General features: G+C 38.0%; 1 protein-coding gene across 3 annotated transcripts in view; it reads right to left on the reverse strand.

Annotated features, from left to right (window-relative positions):
• LOC105568021 (segmentation protein cap'n'collar-like) overlaps nucleotides 1-22,743 on the reverse strand; it is a 73,682-nt gene that overhangs the window by 49,709 nt on the left and 1,230 nt on the right. The window contains exon 1 of one of the 3 annotated variants that reach the window (XM_012023370.1): nucleotides 14,140-14,344. The exons of 1 other annotated variant lie outside the window; for it this stretch is intronic. In XM_012023370.1, coding sequence (XP_011878760.1) covers nucleotides 14,140-14,196 — 57 coding nt within the window. In that variant the 5' untranslated portion in view covers nucleotides 14,197-14,344. Of the gene's footprint in view, nucleotides 1-8,696; nucleotides 9,345-14,139; nucleotides 14,345-22,743 lie in introns of those variants that run through there. One more of the 3 variants, XM_012023371.1, reaches the window with a different exon arrangement.

Genomic DNA, 22,743 nt, shown 5'->3' on the forward strand with positions numbered 1-22,743 from the left:
AGCAACGAAGCTTCGCCTTCCAGTTTAATAGCGTAACAAACATAAATAAAGTCGCTTAATTACATCGGAAGAACGCAAGTCGCGAGCAAGAAACCACGTATCGAACTGCTTTACAGTGAGATTACAGTGCAATTTTTGCGAATGTATTTACGGTTTGGCAAAGTAAAAAAAGAAAGAAGCGAAATGCCTTCGAGCGTGTCTCATAAATAGCGATCAATTAAATGCGTTACTAACGCGTCTTCCTCATTCCGAGTGTCCTCTGATAATCCGCTGGAGATCCGACGCGTCTGATAAAATGCACTTGACGCGCTGCTATCTACCCCAAATTCGTTTGGTCCTCTACGATAACGAACCGCTACACTTGGACGGGAATAAAAGTATGCAAATTTTTTCGCGAGAGGCAGATTCGCCGGTACAAAGCCCGGAGAAAAATGGCGTCTGCGGCTAAGCCGATGGTGGCGATGGGCCCTGAATTTTTTCGAGATACCGCGCGATTGGTTCGAACCTTATAATTACGCTCGGAAGAAAACCGGTCTTGGGCCTGGCGATTTCACGATGAACGCCTTCGCTCAGGCACAGGCCGCCATTAATGCAAATAAGATCCTAAAAGACGCGATCGGAACTAATCACTGGATTTAACCTTGAGAATTTTTTTCCCCGCGAGCGGTAATCGTTAAAATTTGTTCATTATGTTCCCGACGACTGTTAGAATGCTCTGTAATTTTCGCGCGTAGGTACGTTTACTACAATAAAAAATATTTCGCTACCGTAACTAATCATGGTTTGCTAAAAATATTTTGCTGCCATAAATTTCTAAAGCACGGAAAACGATTTGCTATCGCTAATACAATAGATGCAGTAGCAAAATATTTAGCTATCAGGACTAAATATTAGCTATCCATATTTTACAACTAAAATTTAGTTGCCACGCGCAGTTTTGAGCTACGGCAGCTACATTTTTCTTTCCGTGTAGTTTGGAAAAATACACGACTCTCTATCCTGCGCTACGAAAATTTTCTCTTTTATCAACGACCATCACGGCCGTATACAATATATCTCGGATCTCTCCGGTTACGGCGTTTTCCAGAAAATATTCGCCAAGTTACAAAGTCCGCAGAGCAGATGGCCAAGGTCCTTTCGACCAACCGCACACCACGGTTTCTGTGAGAATCGTTCATACATAGAACTGCAGTCCATGCGATGTGCGTTCATATGGAGAAAATGCAATTCACGATGTAATCTCCGGGGAACGGGCATCGATCACACGGCGATCTTCCCCGACGTCAAAATATTTTCAAAGACAGTCCACACGACGGGAGCCTAGAAATCGTCCGCTCCAACGGAATCGCCGCGGAACCTATCTCCCCGGAATGATCCGCGGGAAAAATTAAAGAAAGCCTTTCTCGAGGGAGATGTATTCTTGGTACCCACATACGCAATTCGATATGGCTTATAGGTAAAGCAGAAGAATCTCTACTACCGATATTTTCACGCTGCCGTACTAAAATTTTCAACGCATCGTGCATCCCTTTTGAAATAGCAAAAGCTTCTAATGAAAGAAAGACGAATTTAATCGATGGGACGGATTCGAAATAAGATTTTTGAAGATACATAATAACGTGTGCAGTTTAATTTTTCAGTAATGTATGAATTTGGAAACGTCACGAAAGGCAAAATCATGCAGATACGAAATCAAATACGTCGAATTTTAGAAAACGTCGAGTCGTGTAATGTATACAAACCGTGTACAATCTGTTTAAGTCCCGATTTAAATTATATTTGAGAGACGAAGCTAACAATAAGACTCGTGACTAAGTGACTTCGGACTTCAGAAGAGATCGAGCGCCCTTCGCCGAGGGCACTTCATTCTCTCGATGGCACGGGCTTGAAGTTTATCGAGACGTACCTGCTGCTAAGAAATGGAAGATAGCTGCCCTTTTTTAATCCTCAGGTGAAGGTACGTAGAAAAGGCACGGAGCCCGGGAAAGGGCTGAAGAGGACGGCGCTTGACAAATGAAGAAGACGGCGTCCCTTTGAATTCGACGGCAGTAAAAGGAGCGTCCGACGCCAAATCGGCCGCGCATCGCGGCGGCAACGTGCACTTTGTTTAGTACGGAACTTGTGGTGTCGATTATGAAAAAGAAAAAAAAATGCTAACGAGCCGGATGCGGTCGACGGGCGGCAGGAAGGTTAAGGCGAGCCGAATCCGGAGAGCTCGATAGGTCGACGGGTCGGGAGGAATCGGACGAACGGACGGACGGCCGTTCGACGGAAAGAGACATCGCTGCGTCAGCCTGATAAAATCTCGAATATCGCGGCGCGTATCATTACGCGGCGCACGAACGCGGCTTTTACTCTGTAGCGCTGTCTCCGTGGCAGTCACGATAATTACCAGTGACAATCATTGCCAGTGTCTCCGTCGTTAATGAGCCGATAAAGATACCGCTGTCTCGCGCGCACGTCGCATGCGCTTTTACGCACAAAAGGATCCACCGGCCCCTTACGCAATGGAACTCGGCGATCGTCAAAGATAAGGCGATGCGCCGTGCGGTCGGAAAGTATTACGGGCGCGATACAAGTCGTGGTCGTTGAAGCATAGGGCATCGGTAACAATAACAGGACTGTGCTTCATGCCGATTTTGGAATCGAATCTCCGGGGAACGTAATTAATTTCAAGTTTCTAGTATTCGTACATGAAATTCTAAGATGAAGTACGAATCGACCAAGATGATGCGCTTGACGGAATAGCGAGGGAAGATTTATATTCGTCTCCTGACGAGATTAACATGGGAGATAAATATGATGATTCGATTGCATCCTGCTACTACGCCCCTGCCTTTCTCCGCATGATGCTTTCACGCAGACCTCCACCTAGTGTCATTAGTCACCACACTAACATTTCTCCGAGACACGAAAGGGACGCAAAACTATTATACCCACTTGTACCGCAATAGAAAACGGCAGCGGAGGTGTTTATGGTAATCTCGGTATAAACGACGAGCCGCCCAAGGTGTCCCGTTGACACAACCATTTTTAACATCTTTGACCGGAATCTTTAAAATATACGGATAATCGATCGTTAATTCTTTGTGGTGCGACCTGACGATGAAATGGTTGCAACCTATACACTAAATTCCCCGACAAGAAGATTGGTTTTTTGTATCAAGGAAACAACCCCAAGTGTAAATCTTATAATAATGCGATACCAAAGTGTCCCGTTGAGACAATCATTTTTCATGTCTTTGACTGGAATCTTTCAAATATGCGGATAATCACGATTTCCTCTAAGGCTAATTCTTTTTTTCTATAACAAGAAGACACTCCCAAGTGTAAAGTCGGTATTCATAGTCCGTTCTTATATTTGAAACAATCTTGAAACAAGGAAGGTCCGTGAATACTGGTCTTAATCTCATGTCAAACTTATTGTTAGATCTGTTATTTGGGTTCATTATACCAAAAAGTTAAATTTATCCTTTATAAGCCTCTACCTTTGCGATATAAGCACAAATAAATAGTAAATATACCGGAGTTTTACGGATCATTGGCCGTGCATTAATATAATAATTTGTTGTTGTATTATTTATGAGTTTTTTGTTACAGACTTTTTCCCTCGTTTCAATACACACTGTACAAAAAAATGTGTAACATATGACATGAAGTACACATTTTACTTTTTATTTTTACTGCATTTCTTTAGACGCATATTTAACATATTGGTTTATTTTTCTCAATGTAATTCGCAAATTTTGAAATCATCTAAAATGTTAATACAAATATTTTGCTACAAAAAGCTAAAACTGACAAAATAATACACAGCCAATGATCCGCAAAGTTGCGGTATATTTGTTTGTGCTTATATTACAAGGGTAGGGTTTACAAATGGTGAATTCACTTTTCGGTGACCAAATAACGGATCTGTTTAAGTTTAGTGTTATTGTGAAAACACTTGGGAGTGTTTCCCTATAGCCAGTTAATAGTGCTTAGAAAAGGTAGTTGACAGAAAACAGGTATTTTACCTCTTGGGATTGAAAGAGATCTTTTAAAAATAGAATAACATGGTGAGGGAAAAATATTAGAGTTGCAAAATTAGTGGAGATTACGAAATAATTGGCTGATAAAAATTTCTTCCGTAACGCAAGGAGCACACAAATCGCATGGATGATCGTTACGAACCCCAAAAGGATTTCTTTAAGTTACAACGAAAGAAAGTGAATCGCCAGTTAATTAACGATAAAAAGAATTGTTAGACGACTTTAGGCTGGCAGATGGTTTATTTATTTCATTCCGGCGTTTCGACCATGCGGGTTGTGGTTCTTTTCAAGGAACTTAATAATCTACAAGTTTTCAGAGGACATTGCAACTTAAAAGTATATCGATTACAACATAAAATCGCAAGTCAAATTACGAACAAAGTGAAATTTTTTTACTTACAATTATTACGTCATCGATATTAAAATAAAACAGGGGTTTGACATCCATCTCTGGGCGTCATTCGGAGAACTATGTTCGAAGGTACGTCCATCCGACGTAACGACAAGTTGTGTAAAGGAGATAGGGAGAACATAACAATAAAAAAATTAATATAAAGATGAAGTCGGAGTCAAAAAGTATCAAACAAGAATAAATAGCAAATATGTTCAATAGATAAATAAAAATATAAACTGAAATCAAGATGTTGATTAAGTTAAATATGTCGAACTACTAGTTTAAAAATGAATCAGTATAATCTATTCAAAATAAACTTTAAAAATACCAAAAGAATTCCTTTTCAGGTACGAATTTTTATAGATTTTAGCTAAAAGGAATTTCTTTCGTATCCGGAAAAGAGTTTAGAATTGGCGAGCGGAATTCTTTTCGAATCTTCAAGAATGTTTTTAGAACAGAAATAGAATGGAGAAAGAATTTATTTCTTAATTCAGGAATTTAAGAAGAATTCTTGGATTCTCCGTGTTATCTGCGGAACGGAATAAAAATCACGAGCAAGAATCCAACGTACAACCTGGCGAGACGGTTTCTCATCTTGATTCTCAATGACGAGCGTTTACAGCGTTTCGTGACGCTTCATCAGCAATAGTGGTTTTTGCAATGATAGTCTGACACCGATATATTATGGAGAACAATCGGCATTACTGACCGCGCGGTGTATAAATAAAATTATCATAGGTCAATACCGATAATGCGCGCGCGCGCGAAAGTATTGTAGTTTTCAACGTCCACGTGGTGAACGAGACTTGACACATTGACAAGAACGTGATACGAGACCACCTTCGCTACAACCGAGATGCGTATCTTGTCTGTTATCTCGGAGCTACCATAATTTGTCAAGACGAATCGGACTGGTCTAAAGGGATATTGATCGACAGACAGGACGGAAGACATTCTTAATTCCTGTACACACGAAACCTTCATGGGACGAACATAATGTTTCACGCGATAATCGATCGAGATCAATGATCGAGTGCTAGATGATCGCACGGCTTGCATCGCGGTCATTGCATCTCGTGAGAAAATAAGAAAATATAAATGCAGAAATCTACGGCAAGAAATTCACTCTCTGGCGCCATCTGAGATCGCTCGGACGAAGGGTGAATATGGTAAAAGCCTCGACGCGATATACCGACTATTCATAAATCAGAGAGTTTGTGTTTTTGAAAGATAACGCCCGAGGAAGTTCTAAAAAAAAAAGAAGACGCCCTTTTATTATTTGATATAATTATCTATTTTTCTTTTAAATGTAATTATGAAATTTTTTTGGATTTTTTTTATGGCGCCTACCAAGACCACCACATTCTGATTACTACGAATTTACAAACATTACAAATATACATATAAGTATAAAAATTTTATGATATTAATAACAACTATATTGTACGTTCACATATTGCGTCTATCAGTTTCAAATGATAACATTTTTTATGTAGAGTGAGACTGAATTGCATATGTATAGTAGACGCATGTGATAAGCTTAATAAGTTAATATTCGATACGATGAACTTCATGCTGCAAAGTCATTGTTTATGACATATGTTCGCAATTGATATAAAAAAGAGACAGATACGAATTAGCGCGTAAGCATTTGCATTTTCTTAACATTAAACAACTATTGCGAGAAAAGTTCTAACACGCACATTGCAATATATTATATTATATTAATAAATAGTATTTATTATTATAATATAAAAATAGAAACAACACACACAAAAGTTACAATACAGACATTGCAATATATTATAATAATAAATAGTAATATATTGCAATGTGTGTGTTGTAATTTTATATGGAAGATCCATAATAATAAATAGAGGCGTATCTTCGAGGAGACACTAATCGTAAGACGCGTCGCTTAATAACTTTTCGGCAAAAAATAATGGGTTTTTAATCAATTGTGATTTATATGTTTAAAAAAATATATTTAAGCTAAGCTCAACCGGATCTTTGAGTTTCATTTTTATAATAATGTAATTTGGAGTTTCATTTGCAATAGAAGTGAATCAGAGGATGAATGCTGCGGTTTGTTCTTGAGATAAATATGCACATTGTCTATGTGCCCACGTAAATTACATGCTTAGTGACTCATATCTAGCTTCCGTATACACGTCTGAAATATCCTAAAATCTCGAATTGATACGAACGCAAAGTTTACAGAAAAGAATATGATGGAAACTTTTTAAACGATACGATATGTACGCAAAGAATTTAAAGAAAACGAATTTACCAAAATTTTGAAATGTTAACAGGTCTTATTGTCACATTATCGTTATGTGTTTATCCATGACTCATATAAATAATAGCTACACATAATGTAACGATACAATGTAATGTGTGCATGGATGAGCACTTGCGTAATCGTTACTTCATGTGTTTAAAATGTCTGACATAAAGAACACTCTAGTGAACAATTTTTCAACAAAATAAAAACTTGTTGCATGCTGTGCAATCTGTTGCTGGCCAGGTATGGCGAGAAAAAACAAAAAAAAGGGGGAAATTGTTTTGAAGAATTCGACATCTCCGTTTTTCATGTTAGATAAATCCGCGTCATGAGATAAAACTTTACATAAGAAGATACATACTAACATATACGATGTACGTCTCATGCAAATTCGGAATTACCATTATTATATTTGGAAATTGTTTCATAATTGACGTAGTGATGAAGTTTGTTTTACATGTCCAGAGTCAGAGACTATCGAATATTCTTGATTATTTACACAGTTTATTCGACACGGGTGCGAGTGATGTCTACGTCGATCATCACTGAGTATCGTTAGTTAAGTAATCGCAGTGTGCTTTCCGTATTAGTACGTCGGCTTGCATCACAGTCAGTGAATTGTGTTATCTACTGGGCATTACCGAGAACGGTATCGTTAAATCGCGCCGAGACTTTATCCTTCATCGAGAGTGTCACGGCTTTGGCGCCAAGCGAGATGCGTTTCAATATCAATAGAATTCTAATAGTATGTCAATCTGTTGAATGTATGTTTGTCACTGCTCTCTGTTGCTCTATTGATAGCAATGCGATTAATGAAATTATTGCTGTCGCTTGTAGTTTAAATATTTTATAACTATTAACCCTAATAAACATGGAAAACTAATATAATAATCTAAAAAATGATAAAATATGTGCATATATTATATAATATATTTCAGATATCCTTTTCATTTTTCTGCAATTACAAATTTTATTTTATTTGGAACTGTGATTTCTTTTTTTAGTGTTAGATCTTTTTTATTTTATTAGTGTTGACAAAAATTAAAAAAATAGTTTATAATAAAATATTTCCATTTAATGCAATATAATTTATTTTTCTATATGTATATTTATAAGTGGGTTTACATTATTATATACGTGGATATCTTTTGTATATTTTATAGCAAATAAATAATCTAGTACAACGAAAGTAAAAAACATTTTTATATTGTATATACGCACAAAGTTATATCATTTTTCCATTTTCCATGTATATTAATATAGAATATGATTTTAATAATAAGATCGCACATTATTATATAATAGCATAAAGGTAAGGTTAGTGTACTTATTAGACACGAGTCAAGGAAACTCGTGCATAAGGTTTATCTAAGCAATTATCGCGTTAGTATTGTTTTATTCAAGGCTCTCTTCATCATTCTAACGGGATAATTAATTATTACCACTCGATTGTTGATCTTAATGGATTAGGGATAACGCAACGCGCGCAATTTGAACCGTCAGGAAGAGCTTCCTGCGCGCGGGAAGCCTATTTTAATCATCGCTGAGTTTTTTCGTGGAAATCGTGACATCACCCGGAACGTCCATGTTGCCGATTGAAGTGACGATTCGTTTGTGAAAACACGTCTGACCGGTTTTATCGGCAACAAGCCCAAGGAAGAAAGGAGACATTTGGGTTAGCCCATGTGCTTTTAAATTCCTCGCAAGGTCGAAAGTGAGTCAAGTGCAAGAAAATAATGTATAAATGAATGAAGTAATTTATGAACGCTGCATCCTACGTGCAGCCAGCGCGTATAAAGAGGAATAATTTTAAGAGAATTACTTTGCTATCCGGGCTCCTTTCAAAGTTTGTTTTTACGCGTCACTCAACGTCCTTCCGACAATGAGATGTCATCCACATTGTCGCCCGCCAGGAGTAAAAATGCTTTCTCTTCCTTTTGCCCCGATCCCCCAATGGAGTTTTCTAACAGCAGTATCGTCGACCTACCGCGTTTGACACCGCCGCCAGACTCATGTCGCTCCTCGCGAACTTAGAGAACGTTTCTAGGCGCCAAGAGAGAAATCACCACGCGGTCCTGCTCCGCCAGTGTCGGGATACGTCACAGCTATTTTTGGCGGACGTCGTCGTTGTCGTCTGCACAGGGATATCTTCGCGGATACGATGTATACACCAGATTCACGTGTACGTTACACAAGGCAAGCGCGAGTTCACACTCGAGGAAGATCGTAACGACCAACTGATCGTTGGTTCGCGGCGGGCACGTTTTTAACGAGTTGACCGTATCTTATCGAGGCGCACTCAGAGATCCGCGATCTCGGTTGGGTTTCGCTTCCTCGGCCGTGGAGAGGTCGCCGGGACGAACGAGAGGAATCGCCGGACGGTTTTTTCACGCCCGCGGTACAACACGGTCTCGCTGCGAATTATACACTCGCGATCGCGAGACTGACGATTGCGCGGCGAGGCGTCGCCGAGGGGCAACGGCGGCGAAGGCATCCGACGAGGACAGATTGCTCTACGCGCGCGTCACGATGATAACGATGACGATGAGCCGCGGGTATGGGCAACTCTTTCGCGCTACAACTCGCGTCGCGAACCCGCGAGGAACCACGCCGCGCGTGGACTCGCGCCTGTCCGCGCGATATTGCAGAGAACTCTCGAGGCTGCTCTCGTCCAAACCAAAGCCCGAGGTTTCGAAATTAAACGGGCTCCCCGGTAAAAGGCGATGAAAAAATAATTTACCCGCATAACTGACACCTCGAAGCCAGTCGACGCGAAGGTAAAAGTAATTTCCGCGTGCGCGTGCACGCGTTTCTTGTTTACGACTCGACGGAGCTGTGTACATGTGTTAATATATTAAAGATTAACGTCGCTGATCGAGCCTGATCGCAGATAAATTCTCTCGCGACGATTGGCATTGGCGGAGTCAACCCTAAATTGTTAGTAGTGGTCAGGGGCAAACTAGATAAGATATATCGTTGCCAGCTAAAAATTTACACGTGGCTTTGTACGTTTGAGAAGGGATTATGTGTAAATGCATTTTTAGAATCCAGGATTTTTCAGTGATTTTTCAGCCGCAACGTGATTTGTCCGTAAAGACTGAAAAACGTATCGCAATCTTCGCAGAATTCTTGGTTGCATCGCGAATCTTATTGTCCATAAGTTCTCTACATTGTTAATCTGCTCCTGTGTTATTAATTAATGTGCACGTTACGTCTTGTCCGATCAACGGTGACTTGTGAGGACATGGAGAAATGGACAGAAAGTATTGTCATGTATTATTAAAATGTGTCTACCGGGAGCCGAAGATAAGATACGGACATTATCGGTCGCGTACATACATCTATGTCAAAAACTCGAAAGAAGAGTGTAACAACGCGTGCGTCTTATTCTTCTTATTGAGAATTCAAAACTCCGTCGTCCAAACGAATTTTAGTATTCAGCAACGGCGTTCAGCGCAACTTATTACACATTCTCGTGTACTCCACTGAACTGTGCGTCCCTTTCCTCTCACTAAATCAAACTTTCTCCACGTCCTGTGGTTCAATATCCTTTTACGTTTCCTCGCTGACTGATTTCCCCTTTTTATGCAACGCCCGTATATAATTACATCACTACGTTTGCGAGAAAAGTGTAATTGGATGTTGGCGCTAACCATGTTCTCGTGATATTTTGGGCGTTGCTTTATTGGCTCGTCGGATCCAACGAATCATTGAGAGAAATGACGACAAGGTTTCATTTGCTTATAGAGAAAAGAAGCTGAAGAAAGCATAGTTACAGTTGATCACAAGGTGTATGCGCGGCAATACACGTGTGACTATACTCGCAAAATCAAGGTCGGCGATTATTCCAGATAATAATACCGCGAATGGAACATGAACGCGTAATTACCACGAGCAACCAACAGTTATTAATGAAGATTGCTTTAAAAAAAATCATTCTCCGGGCGTGCTTGAGAAGAATCGCTTACGGTAACACGCGACGCTGAGAATTATCGTAAAAAATATTGAGAGGTCGAACGGAGAAGCTGCGAAGACATGTTTGCGCGACAGTGTACGAAAGATTATTTGTTCTTATGATATAATGGCTTATAAGTATGTATCATAACTGAGTTTTCAATCGACTTTACAGAATATCTTTATGATGAAGAATATTGTTTGTCCGTCGAAGAAAATCAGTTAAGAAATATTACATTATTTTTTTAACTCGGTACTTAGATACAGATTTAATAATTATTGTGTATTGTTTTTTTATTTAATTATTATTTAATTATTATTGTGTATTGTTTTTAATGTGAGTTAATTTTGTTCTTGTGAGGTAATTTTTCTGTCACAACTTATTTACGACATAATATTTCTAATGCGTTAAGTAAGAGCAGTGAATAAAATGGATCAATACAATGAAAAGAGAGAACTCATTGTCGGGCATAGAAAATATGTTATTAGTTCACTTGACAATAAAATATCGCTTTACTAAATCTATTGTTTAGTTGATATTTTTTTAATCAATTAATAGCCGATTCAGGAAATCGATCAGGACTCGACTTGAACTTAATATACTAGATAGAATCATAAGTAATTTAGGAAATTTCATATTTATACTGAGAATATTTTCTTCGCCAGTGATTAGTTCAAATAAAAACGTAATGGGAAAAATTATTCGACGTATCTGGCAATACTTTATTAAAGGAATTACACAACGTTTCGACCGATAATTCTTTTTCAAGTTAAAAGCGTCTTGATTACATTCTAAAGTCAGACAAGTGCCAACTAGTCTGAATCTGAAGATTATAAAATTATCGCGTGTCAAAAAACAGAGTTGATATTTAGAATAAATGTGGATTATATTTTGCACGCACACAAATTGAATGAGTTCCCTCTTTTCGCATTCCGTACTCACAGTAGTGTAAATTGGTTCGATTAACGTACCGAGAAAAATTGTCACTCCCAATTAATCGTCGCCGACCCCGCCGGTTACATCGCTGCTCGTGTGCGAAATTCGCTCTGGTATTTTTCAAAAGTGCCGGTGCGTTAATTATTGCAAAAGTTCATGAAGAGAAACCTTATCTTTATAACTTTCATTAAACACGATAACGCTAGAGCTTCCTTATCAGAGATAACACGCTGGACCGATCTTAAACATAGTCGCGAATGCAACGTATCATATCGCGCGAGCTGTTTTTTTTTATCACAGTAAAGCGTGCGTTTGATATTACGGAGGAAAAAATATATTCCCGCTCGTGCAAGAAAGTGATTATTATGCTTGATGTCAGCGCCCATTTTAAACGAACGACGCAGTTCTCGTTTGCGGATGTGCGTCCAGCGCAGAGAATGACTTGACCAGCAATCGGTAATTAAAACTACGATAACAATTAAACTGCCTTACTATACTGTTTTATCGATGGAGAAATGGCCACGTGCTCGATGGAGAAGTATACACGTAGCAACGAATGACGTCTGCGCTGTTCTGTATCTACTTGTAATGACATTGCATCTTCCTTTGATTACGATGTTACATCAACTATAGAAATTATGAAAAACGACGCTTGTATCAGGCTCGATGAAAAATATTAATTTTTAGTTTATGAATTGAAAAAAGAAAGTTTCGACGAAGTAATCTTTAGAAATGTAAACAAACCAGTATTGCATCATTTTATTTTAATAGAAATTTAATTGTCAACATATATTTTTGTAGATCTTTTGCTATAACGATTGATAGGAGTAGCGTAAGATACACTTGAGAAGGACCAGTATTACTGGCCGAAACCTCGTAATTTAATTTATTGAATAAAAAGATTTGCCAGCCTAGGTCGTTTTAATTCTTGATTGTATGTTTTTTATCACTGGCGACTTACCATTTCCAAAAATTTATTAATTGCGAATATTCGAAAAAGTATTTTAAAAACATCTTTAACATTTTATTATAAATAAATATTTCAACTTGTCGCTAAAAGAGATGTCTAAAAGTCGTGAGAAAAGGTAGAAATACTGGCGTACTCGACACGTACGAGGTAAAGCGATAAGCTAAACGATGTTAAAAACCTAGAGGTGTGCGTTCGAGTAATTTATCGAGCAATTTACCGGCAACCGACCGACCAGATAGGGGGAAGCCTCGCGAAAAGTGCAACAAAGATCGCGAGATCTCTCGTTTGACTGCCAAATACGCGCGAAGACGCGTGGGTTTAACCCGCGAAGGTTACAAGATCGCTGCACTCTTTCATGAACGAACGTTGCGGCGCGGTTATTTTTGCAGATACCGCCTCGACCTCGCTAACCTTGGTAAAAGCGTTCACACCCTCGATTCGGCGAAACGCGCAAAAAAAATTCTTTCTACGCCATGTTTACCTGACAATCGGTGGCTTGCATAGATACGTGCGGCCGTGCTAATTTTATGGAAGTCGAAAATAGTGCAACGTTGTTTACGTTAACGGTGTAAAGTAACGCGACAAAGACGACCGCTGCGTTAGTTTGTAAATTGGCGGCGTTTTATCAGAAGCTGCGCTCTGATTCACGGGGATCTTCGTTGACTAGAACGATATATTCGCGGCGGAACTTTCGATTTCTATCTTTGTCTCGCGTTGAAGAGAGAACTCGGAGAAATATTTGTTCGTTAAAACAACGTAGATTTTAGATAAGAGGACACGTAATGAAAGAATCATAGGAATCTCGGTGCAATTACAGTCTTCGATTATTTTTATCGAGGAAGACTTCAGCTTTCGCCCATGAGATGTCTATTGTTACTGATATTGGTGACGCTGAATCGAGTTAAAGAAGGCACAAGATTTGTAGAACCGACAGTGTGACAGTGACAGTGTATGCGAGCGATATGAATAAAATAGGGAAATACGTGAAAAGTGGAAAAGTTGTCATATTGTTCAAAACTTACCAAAAGATGTGAAACATTGTGCACTACGTTCGGTGTTATTAGTATGAAAATATTGTAGATCTGTGCGCACAGCAGAGAAATACCGCGATGTTAAGCTATCTCAAGATTTTAGAGCTCGAGATATACAGCCTCGACAAATTTAAGATGCGATATCATACATACCTGAAACAAACAAAGCAATATTGTTGTTTTAGACTGCCGTTAATGAAAAATAAAACGCACAGTAAATAACTTATAATTATTAATAAAAAAAACGACACGTGTCGAAACGAAGAAAATACGTTATGTACATATATCGGGATTTTTGTGTCAAAGAGAAAGTTTAACCGCGTGGATTATACTACGGCAACGAATTATTTAGGCTCTCTGAATTGAAAGCATCGTCAAAAAGCACATTAGCATCCCGAGTTTCCTCCTTTGCAATTTAAGTATCTGCAGTGACCCGAACGTTTCACACGATACGCGCGTGTTTTTATCAACGCGCGAGCTGCGGCGGATTTCGTTTTTCGCCGGAGGATTAGCCCACTAACGCGGATACGAAACGTACGTCGACCGGCACGAACACGGTGACCATCCTCGGCTGCTTCCTCTTCCTGCGCGCCATTTGACACGTCCGAGTAGACGACGGCAGTGCCGATCCCTGGTGCTCCGATTAATTGCGCGCGCGACCAGCGACGCGTACACACGCGGCATCTAACTCGGCGGTCGCGCGGCGTGCCGTCGTACTGCCGGCTACTCGCACCTCGGGATCGGCGAGGCGACTTTCGTCCGTCAACCGCGACGGGTCGTCAGGGTCATCGTTTGCATACGCTCGCGATGCTGATTTATGAAAATGTATGGAACGCTTGACGGACACGTGACGCGACGACGATGCGTTCGTTACCGAACGATAAAACTTGCTAGAAGGAACGTCGAATATCGCGACGAGCTTCGTTTTTTGTCATTGACGAAATTTCGACTGGTCGAGGCTCTAATCGCAAGGATCGGGTGTCACGATTCAAGAAACAGTATTCATTAGATATTTGCGATTCATAAATAAATGGAAAATTTGCCGAAAGGTATGCGAGAGTAGGTATAAATTTTAAAGCCTCTTACGTGCAAGGTTTCTTAAATTAAACGTAAAGCCGACGAAAAGGATCAACAATTGAAATATCCCAATTGAAATTAGTATTGTGATATTATCGTGCTTCCCATTTCGTTGTGGTGTCACATTTTGCTTATGCAGAGCAGTTAAGTACAATTAAGACGACTCGAGCGAATACCCGATACTTATTAATTGCGAGGAACGAAGAGTTCTCCTAATATCCAAGCAATGGATTCGTGTCTTGTGTCAGTCAATAAATATGCGATTCGCATGGATGCGTAAACATAGCATAGTTCTTACGCGCTGTTTACCAGCCGGATTGTGATATAGCTTAGTAGTTTATAGAAAATTATTATTACGTCTGCATAATAATAAGCAATTATAATTCATAATAAGAAGTCCGAATGATCGCAATAATTAGAGACGCGATCATCAGTGTTATCAAATTTCTGCAATAAAGAGCGGAGCAGTTTAATGCGAAAGAAGAAAGTTTTAAAAGCGAGCAAAGGTATTTTATACGAATAACTTCGATATCAATCAATGGAATTTTCCACGATAAAAAGTGATATCGGCGGTTATATGAAAAAATATGTAAATTATTCGACGAGAATGTAGGTTTCATAGGCGAACAATAATGTAATTTCATCCAAGGCTCGATCGTTACATTATTTAACCTAGAAAACCCACTTTGTCTTTTATAATCAAATCTCTATGATAGATCACGTACGATTATGTTTAATCGCTGCACATTCAACGCGAAGGCTGAGCATTCTCAACCTTTGCACTTGTGCGCAATATAGAGATACGCGCACGACATTGTAAATGTATATATGCAACAAAAAGTTATGCAAAATATAAGAACTTGCTACACGATGCGATCCGGCCGATTCAATGACAATAATCGACTAGCACTGGTTAATTATAAACCGACGGATTATAAGTTGACTTTTACAAGGGAACGGTCGAAAGTGTCCCTCACCGATTTCGATGCGCTTCGGACATGTTGTAGAGCATAAAAAATTTTAGACTCGTATTTTTTTAGCGGCTTTTCTCGACATTTAGGGGGTGAAACTTTTCGTTTTCAATATTGGCTAATTTTCAAATTGTGTCAGATTTATATGAACGTAAAAATTCATAATAGCTTTTCCATATTCCGATAGATTGGATATGACAAAAGTCCTTCGAGTTTTCAGTTCTTTATAGTGATGGAAACAGCATTTACGAGACCAATTTTTAATTCGGAGAAATATGAGAATCCTATTAATTGCGTATGTTGTAAATTACCGGGATGTTATTTGCATCGACATTTTATACATTACATTCTCTTAGCAAAAGAATGTTGCTTGTCTGAATCAGTCGCTAACTGACAAATTTATTCAAGTAAATTGATATGCTGATGTTTGCCTCATGAGTATATTCACAACAAAGAATCGAAAATTGATTTAATCCATCGTCTTTCCTGTTTATGTACATCACTTCGAGACCCGTTGCAAAATCATTGCACGATTTAAAACTTGGCAGAGCAATCGGTGCAAAACAACGGACAGGTTCCCGTTACTTCGATCATAAAAATAATGAACGATAAAATAGTCGAACGTGTCGGTATTATAAAAATTTGGAGTGTGCTACCGATTATCAATGAGTAACTTAAACTCACGTTAGACCACTTATTAATAATACATTCCAAATTAGTAAATTGTCATCAAATGTACCTAAATGCATAATTAATTACTAATACGTAATATTTTTATGTTTTTACGTTGCATTACGTATTTTATTTAAGTATTTTAACAAAACTTTATTTATAAATACTTTTAGAAAGTTTTAACACATACGAGCAACATTTCATACGAGAACAGGTAAAAAGGTTATTGTATGTATTACGTTAGATGAAAATGTAAAACGGGAGTATTGAAAATTCACATTTAAATATTGAATATTACGCAAAAGCAGTTAAAAAAATGAAACGAAAAACAAAATGAGCAAACGGAGATAGTAAAACGTTTGACTTTGTCACTACGTCGACCTTCGTTCCATAATGTTAGGTACTTAGACCTTGCATTATACCAATAGCTCTTTATCTGTTAATTTTTTTGCATTTATATGTGTGTCTTATATGTGAACACTTTATACCTAAAGAATTTTGGTGAGACAAAATGAAAATATACCATGGTATCTCTGTACTTTACTATCATTGTTATTTAAAATTTCAACTCACAAGTCTAGATAAATGTATCTTACTTTAAGTAACTACTTTTTATTGCCTGAGTATCTCTAAGAGCATCATGTTTATTAGCTCATTGCCATTGCATTAATTAAATACACAAAAACAAATAATATGAAGAAAATAAATAAATATTAGAATTAAGCAAATAAAATTTCTGTGAAATAAAGTTATAGAACAATGTCTGAGTTATACGTCAATATCTCGATTAAAATTTACATTTTTTACGAGTTCATTATAAGATGAAAAATAGCTACGTCACAAACTATGTGTGATGTTGTCGGTGAATTAAAGAATTATGTACTATTTTTATTCTTAAAAATAGAATTCATATGAAATATTGCAATAATACCGTTGATATTATCATAGTTAATTACAAATTCATTTTTGCTATTATTACAAATTGGATCTATTGTTACATTGTATTTATAAAATAGAATGCAATGTATGAGTATATATATATTGAAAATCAGAGTTTGCCAATAAACTATTGTCATCATCTGTGCTTGCCAATAAAGCATTGTCGTATAACCCTAACTTTGTCTCCTTTATTTCACTACAAAGTAATCAGCACGTGGGAGGTGCACTTCGATCGCAGTAAGGCAGCTTGCCAACTTCGATCCGTCAAAGATCTGTGTTCGTCTCTACGTAAAATGCTACGTATATTTCTCTCGAGATATGCTTGGTTGCAGCTGCCTTTCTACAACCGGGGAAAGTCCGACATCCTCAATTTTCATACATAAAAACACTCGAGGAAAGAGTTAATTTACTCCAAACTGTTTTGGAGAAACATATCAATTAATTCTTTGACAAAAAAATATTTATATAAAATTTACATCTTCAAAAATTTAATAATAAATGAATATGTTAGAACACTTATATCAATACAATTTTATATATAAACTTCTATAATGCAATAACATACGTCACTATTTGTAAGTGAGGAGGTAACGTAAAAAATACAAAATAAAATTTTTGCATTTTCTCTCAGATCAAATTAATTTCGCGATGCATGTGATTTACTCCAACCATATTTTCTAGTATAGAACACGTTAAAAAAGTAATATGGTATGTTGTTACTAATATGATACAAAGGATTATGTTATAATCGGTGTTCAAGTAAATATTAGAGATTCGTAGTTTCCAAATATTACGAAATACATGTAAATTTACATTGAGGGTACCGTTTGTATACTTGGCCGATTTCTGTAGGACTTTCAACGCGTGCCAATATTTACTGCGGCAGTTAGTGTCACTCTTTCGTTTAATTTGCACGTATCCATATATAAATATATATAAATTTCACATCTTTGAGAAAAAAAAAGAGCACGAACACTCTGACTACCGATCAAAACGAGGATCTGCTTCACGTGTCATGAAAACTTTGGCGAAAATATAAAATGCAAGCCTTGAAGTTTGTATGGCACTCAATCATTCAACGCGTCCTTAACACGTAAAAAGAGACAGAAAGGCGAATTCCTTTGCATGAGCGCCTTTTTATGATCGCGTCGAAAATCCCCGACTGTTTCTTAATTCTGGACGCGTATATATCGCTCTGGAAACGAGAGATTTGCACTATGAGTTCCGCTCTGTCGCATCAATCCTCAAGGAATCGGGGCCACGTCTGCTTTTCGCGCATACCTTTTTTACGAGAAGTCGTTTTCAACGCGCGCAATTATTTTTGTAATCGAGGCCGTCGCGGAAAACCGTACGAAAAGTTTTTAGCAATGTCTCGCCGAAACGTTTACTCGAATCGGCCAGGCTGATCGACGCGGTATCTATAATTGTCATCGAGAAAGACTTGAGCAATTGATCTTTTTTGCAAAATAAATTGATACAAATTCCGCCGAATGCTCTTCGAAGGCCCGATAAATTCACTCGTGTCACTCGCATGTTGGAATGAGGCCAGATGTCTAATTTGGGACAAGGCAGTTCTCGGTAATGTACGGAAAATATATTTGCGAGTAATTTTTAATTGTGCTTAGTGACATTCAGTCAGTAAGTAAAAAATGTTTATGTAGAATTACACAGATCCGCTGACTTATTCTTATTTATAAACGTCAACTTTTTGTCTCGGAACGAGAAGATCGATGAGGCTCGAGGCGTTGATTATTGCAGCGTCGCAAATGCGAACATTCTTTTTAAAAACTTTGACGATAATATATATATTTATGTATTATTCCGAAAAGTATAATAAGTGACAGGCACAAAAAAACGTGACACGCTGATGCCATGAAAGCAATGCTTCCTTATGTCACTTCTTTTGCATCATATTAACCGTGACTTTTTTTGGATTATACGAATGATATCATAGCTTATTTCAGAAATATTTTCGACGCGAAAATTGCTTACTTATCAAAGTGCATATTCGCACTTGACGCATAAGCGCATTTCACGAAATGTTAGTCCAGTCTTTGAGAGAAGCAGAGATAACAAAAGAATCACTCTATTATTATTAAAACACTCTTACTGCGATCGATTACGTCATCCCGTGTTTGAAGCACTGTGCGTCATCGAGGCGTTTATTATCATTTGAAAACAACATCTCTTTCAAGTAGCACATAATTTCTTAAAAATTCTTAAAAGTTCTGTCAGCGTCTCAAAATGTATTCTCCATATCGAAACAAAAGACATTTTATATTACAAAAATAAAAGTTAAGAGTTGAGAGTAAAAAAATGATACACCGAAAATAATTTAAATAAATCGCGGTCTCGTTCGTATTGTTAATTGAAAATCAAGTATAATCTACACTATCGTAGATTACATTGAATTCCAATAATTAGAATAACGGCCTGCGTACCTACACTCGTGCTAAAATATGCAAGTATTTCATGCAAGTATTTCAGACATTCGATGCGTATTCGCAACTTGATAGAGCCAGCAATCTTTGCAAAAACACGAGTGTTTAATTACACCTGAAAAATTTTATGATGCAAATTATATGATTGTTATTCAAGAAAAGCTTTCGCTTCCACGGGCGAGTGATATCATAGCCTTGCGTGACCTTAGTTTACCAAAGATCGCATTAATGACTAAATCCAGTCAATGTTCTCTTTTAGGTAAATCAATCGCGTATCTAATTAGGTACGTCCCACTCTGTCACAAGGAAAACTACCAAAGTTTTAGCCTCCAGACGTAATTTCAATTAATAGATCACACGTTAAATACGTCTCTTCTTGTATTTTAATTAATTTCAGAATTATTTATTATTTTTCTCGGAGCTGATATTAATTATCCTTTTTTCTAAAAACTTTATTAGTTGGTTCGTGAAAATGTATTAGAGTCAGACAAGCAAGCTTTAAATTCGATTTAACACGAATCAAAGAAACTCACAAACAAACAAAAGTAGGTAGTGTCTGTAAATTATACTTCTACGATTTGAAGGAATGAAGGACTAAGAGCCGTGACAGGGTGTTAATGTCTAAATATTTCATATTTTTAATTTATTGCCAAAAAATGGCTGAGGTAATATTTCTCGTAATAAATTTAAAATGTGAAATATTTAGACATTAATACCCTGTCACGGCTCTTGGTCCTTTATTCCATCAAATTTGTGATTATCGCATTTCAGCCATACGAATTTTACTTCTATGATTGTAATCCAATAAATATGACCGAGCATAAAATAATAAGCCAATGTTTGCAACAATTCTTTTACTCTTTGCGTCATTCTCGAATATTCAGAATTTTATTCTAAATTATTTATCTTATCTGGAAATTTTGAATATTCTAATTGCAGAACGATATAAGATTCTGCTAGCAAACTCCGAACGTCGCGAATGTAATAAATAACCGAGGGGGAAACCGCTGACCAAAATCTTGTGCACCAATGCCCACTAATGCCCAGTGGGCATTACTTAATTTTTATTATCTTATCTTTATTTTGTCTTATTTATCTTGTTTTGTTTAATTTATCTTATTTTATCTTTATAATGCCCCAGCAAAAGACCTAATGCCCAAACTAATGCCCAAAAAATGCCTAGCAATGCCCAGTAATGCCGCAAATCTGTACACCACAATGCCCTCAGCGGTTTCCCCCTCGTAAATAACTTTACTAAAATTTGTCAATTACGGCAGTCATTGCGCGTGATTAATTTATTATCATTTACGACGCGCGGTATCAGTCTCGAGACGATATACTTTTTATCACACAGCACGTATCGGTCGTTCGTAATAATGCGTCATTGCCGTCCAATGTATACGATCGAGGGATTTAAATTTACTCAAAGCGATCGTCGCTAAGCCGATTGAGGACGGATTCGCAATTAGTTGACCCAGATCGGCCAGGTATAGGTAAATTGCGTACGCAAGGACGCCTGTCCTCAGAAGGAAACAACCGATCATCGTGTAGCTTCGGCCAAAGAAAAATCGTGAAAATAAAACGAATCGCGGGCGGACGTAGCCATGATCTCAGAGTGTACAACAAAGTAAAGTGGGTTTATGACTCATCAACCTGTTGTCTTTCGTCCACGCGGCAACATTTATGGTATTGACGCTCGTAAACTTCGTTTCACGAATTTCTACGGAATTTTATAAGCGTCCTTTCACAGGACACGGAAACAACACGAGCTCGAAACGAAACGAATATTGGATGCTGTTAGATAACATCTCTAATTGTAAGTCGAAGACGCGTACAGATACATTGATAAATACGTCTGGATTCTGTAGAATGTCCATTCACGATCCCTCGTAAAAGTAAAAATAAACTGTACACATAAAAAGAACTGGCCGAGTTTGGTGTATTATGTGTCTATCTAATTCCACGTTTGACCGTTTATAATGACGCGCGTATGAGATACCACATCAAAGTCTTATCCAACTCGACGCAAAACGTAATTATTCGTTATATAAACTGCGTAAGATTCCACGAGGCGGATTCAATTGATATTGATGAAAGATTAAAGTTACCTACGAGCCAATTTAGTAGCGCGAAAAGAAGAGGGGAAAGACAAAAGCGAGAGCGAGAGAGGGAGAGAGAGAGAGGGCGGGGAGGAAGAAGGGCGCCTCCGCAGATAGCAAGGTCGTCGCAAGGATGCGCGGGGTCATTTACATGACGCGATTACACTGCTGTCAAAGAGCGATACTGCGCTCTCCCGCCTACCAACGTGGCCGTGACGGGACGCGGTTATTTCTGATTTTTTAGAACGTTCGCTTCGCGCGAGGAAAAACAATGTTCCAGATACGCGCCGCCAAATATTATTTTTAAGTCTGACTTTTTTGCATGCTGCCTGATTCACGTTATGGGATTGTCCGTGTCTTTGGCAAGAAGAAGTATTGTAAGACGCAACGAGTGATAATACGATATAAAGTATCAATGCTCTCCTGTGTGGCTCGATATTGCATTATGACATTTTTGAAGGAAATTGTAGAGGAAAGTCCTCTATTACGAGACAGTAGGTTTTTCAACGTCCAAAGTCGATCACAAATCTTGTTTCGCAACGATCTATCAATTTTCCACTAAACAGATTTCACCACAAGGGCAATACATTCATGGTGCCTGTTAATTTAGCAGCAACTCCGCTATCTCACATTAGCAGCCTATCTCGTAATAGGGGACTGTCCTCTATATATTTCGTATGATTAATTATAAGGGATATCTTGTATAATTAACTGTCCAAAGAAATGCTATATGTTGAAATAAGAAGTGGGTTAGACAAAGACTTCTCATGTTTAAACAACGCAACGCTTGATACAACCTGAAACGATACTCAAATACCAGGCATAAATGTCAGATTGAAAGCACGAGCATCGGTTCGCAAAGCAGGAGAAGCGAACGAATAAGGATTAGCATCAATTTGTAACGCGAAGAGAGACATGGTCCACGTGTGTGCTGTACGGTAGC

The sequence above is a fragment of the Vollenhovia emeryi genome, unplaced genomic scaffold, assembly GCF_000949405.1.
Source record: "Vollenhovia emeryi isolate VEMERY1.0 unplaced genomic scaffold, V.emery_V1.0 DF939132.1, whole genome shotgun sequence".
NCBI lineage: Eukaryota > Metazoa > Arthropoda > Insecta > Hymenoptera > Formicidae > Vollenhovia > Vollenhovia emeryi.